The sequence below is a fragment of the Pristiophorus japonicus genome, chromosome 6, assembly GCF_044704955.1.
Source record: "Pristiophorus japonicus isolate sPriJap1 chromosome 6, sPriJap1.hap1, whole genome shotgun sequence".
NCBI classification, from domain to species: Eukaryota; Metazoa; Chordata; class Chondrichthyes; family Pristiophoridae; genus Pristiophorus; species Pristiophorus japonicus.
Window position 1 is genome coordinate 33,378,351 of NC_091982.1, and position 8,848 is coordinate 33,387,198.

Below are 8,848 nucleotides of genomic sequence, written 5' to 3' on the forward strand. Positions count from 1 at the left end.
AGTTGTGTCAGAAACGAGCGTACTATGCTTAAACAAAGGGGACTAGAGTGGGATGAGGGCAGAGTTGGCTAAAGTAGACTGGAAACAAGGACTAAACGGTGGCACAATTGAGGAACAGTGGACGACTTTTAAGGAGCTCTTTCATAATGCGCAACAAAAATATATTCCAGTGAAAAAGAAGGGCGGCAAGAGAAGAGATAACCAGCCGTGGATAACCAAGGAAATAAAGGAAAGTATCAAATCAAAGACCAATGCGTATAAGGTGGCCAAGGTTAGTGGGAAACTAGAGAATTGGGAGGATTTTAAGCAACAGCAAAGAATGACTAAAAAAGCAATAAAGGGAAGATAGATTACGAAGGTAAACTTGCGCAAAACATAAAAACAGATAGTAAAAGCTTTTACAGATATATAAAACGGAAAAGAGTGACTAAAGTAAATGTTGGTCCCTTAGAAGATGAAAAGGGGGATTTAATAATGGGAAATGTGGAAATGGCTGAGACCTTAAACAATTATTTTGCTTCTGTCTTCACAGTGAAAGACACAAAAACCATGCCAAAAATTGCTGGTCATAGGAATGTGGGAAGGGAGGACCTTGAGATGATCACTATCACTAGGGAGGTAGTGCTGGACAGACTAATGGGATTGAAGGTAGACAAGTCCCCTGGTCCTGATGAAATGCATCCCAGGGTATTAAAAGAGATGGCGGAAGTTATAGCAGATGCATTTGTTATAATCTACCAAAATTCTCTGGACTCTGGGGAGGTACCAGCGGATTGGAGAGCAGCTAATGTAACGCTTCTGTTTAAAAAAGGGGGCAGGCAAAAGGCAGGTAACTATAGGCTGGTTAGTTTAACATCTGTAGTGGGGAAAATGCTTGAAACTATCATTAAGGAAGAAATAGCGGGACATCTGGATAGGAATAGTGCAATCAAGCAGACGCAGCATGGATTCATGAAAGGGAAATCATGTTTAACTAACTTACTGGAATTCTTTGAGGATATAACGAGCATGGTGGATAGAGGTGTACCGATGGATGTGGTGTATTTAGATTTCCAAAAGGCATTCGATAAGGTGCCACACAAAAGGTTACTGCAGAAGATAAAGGTACGCGGAGTCAGAGGAAATGTATTAGCATGGATAGAGAATTGGCTGGCGAACAGAAAGCAGAGAGTCGGGATAAATGGGTCCTTTTCCGGTTGGAAATCAGTGGTTAGTGGTGTGCCACAGGGATCAGTGCTGGGACCACAACTGTTTACAATATACATAGATGACCTAGAGGAGGGGACAGAGTGTAGAGCAACAAAATTTGCAGATGACACTAAGATTAGTGGGAAAGCGGGTTGTGTAGAGGGTTCAGAGAGGCTACAAGGAGATTTGGATAGGTTAAGCGAATGGGCTAAGGTTTGGCAGATGGAATACAATGTCGGAAAGTGTGAGGTCATCCACCTTGGGAAAAAAACAGTAAAAGGGAATATTATTTGAATGGGGAGAAATTACAACATGCTGAGGTGCAGAGGGACCTGGGGGTCCTTGTGCATGAATCCCAAAAGGTTAGTTTGCAGGTGCAGCAGGTAATCAGGAAGGCAAATGGAATGTTGGCCTTCATTGCGAAAGGGATGGAGTACAAAAGCAGGGAGGTGTTGCTGCAACTGTATAAGGTATTGGTAAGGCCGCACCTGGAGTACTGCGTGCAGTTTTGGTCACCTTACTTAAGGAAGGATATACTAGCGTTGGAAGGGGTACAGAGACAATTCACTCGGCTGATTCGAGAAATGAGGGGGTTACCTTATGATGATAGATTGAGTAGACTGGGTCTTTACTCGTTGGAGTTCAGAAGGATGAGGGGTGATCTTATAGAAACATTTAAAATAATGAAAGGGATAGACAAGATAGAGGCAGAGAGGTTGTTTCCATTGGTGGGGGAGACTAGAACTAGGGGGCACAGCCTCAAAATACAGAAGAGTCAATTTAAAACCGAGTTGAGAAAGAATTTCTTCTCCCAGAGGGTTGTGAATCTGTGGAATTCTCTGCCCAAGGAAGCAGTTGAGGCTGGCTCATTGAATGTTTTCAAGTCACAGATAGATAGATTTTTAAGCAATAAGGGAATTAAGGGTTACGGGGAGAGGGCGGGTAAGTGGAGCTGAGTCCACGACCAGATCAGCCATGATCTTATTGAATGGCGGAGCAGGCTCGAGGGGCTAGATGGCCTACTCCTGTTCCTAATTCTTATGTTCTTATGAATCCCTCCCTTCTGCACCACTCCTCAAGCCACGTATTTATCTGAGCTATCCTGCGATTCCTACTCTGACCAGCACGTGGCACTCGTAGCAATCCTGAGATTACAACTTTTGAGGTCCTACTTTTTAATTTAGCTCCTCGCTTCCTAAATTCGTCTTGTCGGACCTCATCCCGTTTTTTTACCGATATCGTTGGTACCTCTATGCACCACGACAACTGGCTGTTTACCCTCCCCCTTCAAAATGTCCTGCACCCGCTCCGAGACATCCTTGACCCTTGCACCAGGGAGGCAACATACCATCCTGGATCCTCGGTTGCGGACACAGAAATGTCTATCTATTCCCTTTACAATCGAATCCCCTATCACATTAGCTCTCCCACTCTTTTTTTCCTGCCCTCCTGTGCAGCAAAGCCATGCACAGTGCCATGAACTTCGCTGCTGCTGCTCTCCCCTGATGAGTCATCCTCCTCAACAGTACCCAAAGCGGTGTATCTGTTTTGCAGGGGGATGACCGCAGGGGACCCCTGCACTACCTTCCTTCCACTGCTCTTCCTGTTGGTCACCCATCCCCTATCTGGCTGCGTAACCTTTACCTGAGGTAAGACCAACTCACTAAACGTGCTATTCACGTCAGCCTCAGTATCACAGATGCCCCAGAGTAAATCCATAATGTTCTTTACAGCATTTAATCATCTATACTTTTAACCTTCAATCCATTTGATAATCAAATATTCATCCAGGTTTTTTTTCAGTGAATTTAGCTTAAATTACTTTGATGGTAGTCTTCTACAAATCTTCTCCTCTGAGAGAGGATTAAATAAATTATTCCAATTTCTAGTCTTAATTGAAACTTGTCAACGTTGTACTTTTCTGCAGTCAGTAAGTTCGGTAACATGTTTATATCTACATGGTTGATGGCTTTTAGCATATTAAAGACCTAACTATATTCTCAAGTGAATACAAGCTCAATTTTTATCACTTCATAACTTTGAATTGCCATTTGCTCATTGCTATACGTTATTTAATACTCTGTAATCTTTTGAAGAAAAAGTGTCCAGAGTTATACAGTGCTCGAATATGACCATAACAAAAAGTAATGTAATAATTTGTTGCAATTGAGCGCCCTTGAAACGTGTCCCAAATCTTTAATCTGAACTTGATATTGGAGGAGTCTTCTATGTATTAAATGCTGAGATTTATTTGAAGCTTTCCTTTAAAGATTGTATGATACTGAAGTTGTAAAAACTAGTTTAGTCATGAATATGTTCTGTTCTTATGTTTTTGTACAGATGGTGCTCCTTTCCTGAGCAGTACATTTGACAGGAGAGCCCCCTCTTCTCCATTTGGGCAGGACCTTACTGATAACGAGATGGTGGAAATCCTGATTTGAAATCCTCTCGTCTCGGACAGAGTGAGGAGGCAATAAAGGGAATCAGAAATACAAAACCTGATCTCATAGAGGTCTAGTGGGGAAAAAAAATGAAAAGTGGATCCTGATCTATAGCAGGTGAAGTGCATATAAAGCTAGCGCACTAAAGGAAGAAACAAAAAATGGACTAAAGGATGTATATGCTTTATATTCACATTCATTATAAACAATATACATGGAAAGATAAATGATCCACCTGGCCCTTCATAGACCAGTATCAGTATGAACAATTTCAACAAGTATCTGCACTGCCTTGCACAATACATTCCAACTCGAGTGAATACATTTACTATTGAAAGTATTATGTACACAAAGAAATAGAGCAGTATATTGATAAGACCACAAGTAGCTATGTATTCAAGAGCCGCTCTTTGACCAATAACATTGTACTAAAAGTGGCCAAAACAGCCTTTGAAGAGGTGAAAATGCTCCGACTAGAGTCGCACCGAATCTCCAAACCACTCACTCTTGGTAAAAAGATCCGGTTTCCTCCTGTTTTTATTCAGGATTACAATAAAACTGGAATGCATAATTTGAAGATGGATGTTTCGAACAGTCTAGATTGTGTGTAAAGGCATATGGAGCTGGTCATTAACAATTGAAGTTAAATCTGCCTTAATGGTCCCCTAGGTCATGTGTACAGAGACTCTTGAGTGATCACTAAAAATCTGTCCAGTACTAAATTTAATGGTTCCAGGGTTTCCCCCCAATTTTCTCCCATTTTCTGACTGAAACCACTGACTCATACCGACACATGGTTCTGTGGTATTGACAATCTTTCAGTAACTCATCCAAGTGAAAATTCTTGATGTATCAGCTAAAACAGTGTTGGAACGGTTATTCAACTGTGAGGATCTCATAGCTGAGCCCAATTCTGTCTGTACCTAGCGTCCATGCATGGCATCTTTCATGTCACTGGATAACATTCAGGAGCACGAACCCTGGCTGATTTTTTTTCTCCTCCATAGCAAATTAATTGTAAAGCTCCCTGAAGTCCCCACCACTGCTTCTCTGACTAGGATTAGCCGGCTTACCACAGGCAGCTATTTCAGGTTTCAACCAGTCTTGGAAGACCACCTGAAATATGTCCATACATGGTCATAATAGACCAGATTCACTGTATAAACAATTGACTGGGCTAAAACGCACGTGGACCCAGTATAGATACAGGCTATGTGATAATGCCCATTGCCCTCCCCACCCCACAGCCCCCGCTAAAAAAAAAAATGATTTGTCCATTCAGGACATCATTCTGCTTCAGCAATTTGCTTAGTAAATACGTAACCTGTAGAGTAGAAACTTGTAAGTAACACTGCCGCCCTGTATTGCAGAGTATCTTGACAAATGAGGTTCAGACTTGTATCTCCTGTGTACTGTTTATAGGATAATCAGTTAGTTTTGTTACACCACCCTGAGATCCTGAGAATTTTGTCCAGTCTTAACGTATCTTATAGCTTCGGGCAGATTGTAGTTCATGTACATTTCAGACTATTGGTTAAAATAGGAGTGTTATAAATACACCAGACTTTTTTTTACTCGTAATGTAACTCCTGTGATGTCCATAATAATCCATCTGAGTCCCAGATCTGTGGAATTTGGTGTTGGCAGCACATTTAATGCACAGGTGTTCATCTTTTGTTCCGCAGATATAACCAGATCATAAAGAAGCCTTATGCTCTGCTTAATCGATCTGTATTCAAACCTTTTTATAATTTGTAAGGCACTAACATAGCTGAATAATCCAGATAAAAATTAGCAACACAGTTTGCAGTCTTGTAAACAGCTTTTTTTTATTGAGCATGCTGTTACCAATGCACTGTAGGAAAAAAATTTACTTGTCAGTTGCTCCCACTGCCATTACTGCTACCATCATTAGTGATAGACCTATAACCATGGTACTTCACTGGTGTTGTATAGCTCAAAAAACCTTGGAAGGACAGAACCAGTAATTGAGCTACTGGATATATTTCAGAGTTCAAGTGGACATATAATGAAAACTTCATTACCCACCATTATGGTTCACTAAAAATTTTTGATGATGCAAATTGCTCAGTTTAAATTAATCTTCTTCCTGTTCAGGTTGTTTTCGTGGCTCCTCCTCCCATTCAGTACCATTTAATGGCTGAGAGAGCAGATAGGAGACCTATGTCCGGTCCTCTTAATAATGCTGGGTCTGAGTTGGCTTAGAGCTGGGTGACAAGGGAGCTTGTGGAACATGTGATGAGTGTAGAGCTTGGACTCTCTTAATTGTCTGCCTGTTTCATGTGAAAATGTGGCCCACTTCTACTTTACAGCATTTCTGCTAGGATAGCTGTGATCATAATCACTAGAGGGTGAACTTGTATTATTTTTATTTAAAAATGCAATTAATTACTTTTGACACTCAAGTTTCCCAGTCAATTTCTCACTTAGATTCAATATTTTTGAATATATGTCTATTCATAATCATTTGTACAAGAAATGTGTATGACTAATGTAGATTTACCTAATTTATATAACAGTTGTGACTTGATATATTTTAGAACATAAGTTAGTGACTGGTTGCATAGTAATGTTATGCCTGAAATATATCGGAAATGCTGCTATACAACAGTTATATTCCTTAAATACCATAACCCCACAATAGTGTATGAGCCCTGTTAAAAAACTCATAGAATAACACATACCTCGGGGGGAGTTACAAAGCAGGAATATCTGAGTCTTGGTCGAATGCTGAGCATTAAATCCAGACAATGCTAAGGAGATTGCAGTAGAAATTCCTCATGCAGTGTGTGTTATAATGTGTTAATCAGTTGTGATTAATCTAACATATATTTATATCTGGGTCTTACCCATTTTTACTTTTCGAGGACTTCAAATTGATAGAAATTGCTGCACTGACTAGCCCAGTGAGATGGTGATGTCCTGTTTGGGATTAAAATAGTGCCCTCTATTATCAGAGCCCAGTTAGTAAAAACAAACTATGTTCAGCAATAGATAATTATATGAAGAGCTCTGCCATAAACCTATAATTATAATAAATTCAGAATGTACAATCATTTATATAAAAAGAGTTTGCTTTTAAGAAGCTAATTCCAAATTAATAAAACTTGCCTGTGCAAAAGAATAAATGAGATGTGCAGGCTAGAAATGGAATTGCCTGTCAGAAACTAATGGATAAATGGGAGTCAGTTACATATGAAAGATAAGTCACCCAGCTAACCTGCAGAAGTAACAGTCACTTCACCTACATATTGAGGCACTAAACCATTTTTAGAGGGAAAAGGTATATAATGTACATATATTTAAATGGCTCTGGCTCTAAAGCCTGTAACATTGCACTGTACCACTCTGTCCTGCACATAAAAGTAGTAATTTCTTGTTCAAATATGTGAATAACCTAGTTAAATACCAAGTCATGACTGTCAATAGCATTTCAAAAGCTGATTTTTATTCAAGTTTCAAAATTAGCCTCACTAAGGGTGGAGCATTCCTTAAAAAACTAGGAACTGGTAATGATGCCTATCTTCAAGGTTTTGATATTCAGGCATTTGATTACTCAAGTTGTGCACTTAACAATTAGGAAATAAATCTCAGATGTGTGGTGCCTTTTTTTTAAATACATTTTTTTTACTCTGTTGTATATAATCAAAAACTATTGTTAGACTTTTAAAGCTGACTTTTTGCTCTTAAGTTAAAACCAACTGTATTTTGTATTTTCTCAGTTGTATTGTTTATTGTATATTTAATAGAAATGTTTTCTAAATTGTAATCAAATCAGCTCTGTGTTGTCTTTCTTGCCAATTGTATTCTGGCATAATGCGACCCACATAAACAATGAAAAACCTAAAAATGTCTAATGTCAAAGCAAAGTAATTTTATTCATTATGAGAGCAACATAGAAAGAGGACTGAGTAGTGAACATATAGTTAAAACCCAGTCTTTATCACGCCCTGTGATGTTTACAGGCCTCAGTCAGTAAATAGAGCACAGTTGCTTCATGAGCAGCAATGAGGAGGTAAATCCCTCCGTAAAGATTAAAATACCATATGATTGGTTCACAGATTCATATACTGAATGATGAAATTGAACACCATTGTTCAAATAATAAATTCTCTCATTTTCCATGTCAACACTTCAATGGAAAATAAAATCTGGTGGTGTAAAATGGGCTGTCGCTTCTCTAATGGCCATTTCCCACTACCACCCAAAATCAATTTCACCCCCTTTAAAAAAATATATAAACACAAAGTAAGTTACCAAAAATAAGTTATAAAATATTTATTGGGTGGGCTGTAAAAAAATTTTTTACTTCCAGCTTAGAAGTGTGTGTTTTAAACTATACAGGATTTTCCTAAATTTTGGAATCCTTGGGTGGTCTTTTCAGACTCTGGCAATGTAATAAGCACCTTGGATTTCACCGCCTCCTTAAATGATCCAGGATGCCAAGACAGCTGTGTTCAAATCCCAGAACACAGGTCATTGAACCAGCAATTGGGATCCAACCATACAAAGGTTTTAGACCATAGCTGATATGTTATAAAGGCTTTCTTTCCTTGTTTAATATGGTGCCATTTTATAAAGTATGTTTTTAATCAGAATAGATGCTTCAAATTGAGATTTATTACAACTGACGATGTGGTTCCACACCCTGACTGTTTGGTTTCCATGGAAATATTTTAAAGGATATTGCAGGATGCTGGTGCCAACAAGGCAAAGCCAACGTAATTTGACTTTGAAAGCATGTTACCCAAGGACCAAGACTGAAATGTGTTTGTAATCAGCCACCACTCTATAGAAACTGGGAAAGAGTAACTGATCCCATCCAGAATCTGACTGTGCTGACTTCCTCCCTACCCCTTCAATTAATATTGAAAGGCAATAATCTTAAGCTGTGTTACCAATTTAATCTAAAAACTCTTAATTACAAGAGTGCCAAATCTAACATTGACACAAGCCCTGGCACAGGGGCACAAGCCCCATGCAGTCGTGGGCTGCAAATTCCCATCCCGCTCGGCTGAGTTCCTTCCTTATTGCAGCTGTGGTGCTGCGAAAAATACTAAGTTGATCATGTGTCTTAAAAGAAGAGAAGACTATCACTGGGCTGCTCTGACATGCCTCCTAGCAACAACCTTAAACGGCATCAGTCGAAGCCATGGCAACAGGCTGCCTTGTCACACTCTCAATTGTAGCTGGTGCAT

The 8,848-nt window shown here is 39.4% G+C and overlaps 1 protein-coding gene across 2 annotated transcripts in view; it reads left to right on the forward strand.

The window, feature by feature from the left end:
• Positions 1–7,440, forward strand: part of amot (angiomotin) — a 138,095-nt gene extending 130,655 nt beyond the window's left edge. For both annotated transcript variants that reach the window (XM_070882741.1, XM_070882742.1), the window contains one exon: positions 3,529–7,440. In XM_070882741.1, coding sequence (XP_070738842.1) covers positions 3,529–3,629 — 101 coding nt within the window. In that variant the 3' untranslated portion in view covers positions 3,630–7,440. The remainder of the gene's footprint in view (positions 1–3,528) is intronic.
• The last annotated feature ends 1,408 nt before the right edge of the window (positions 7,441–8,848 follow it).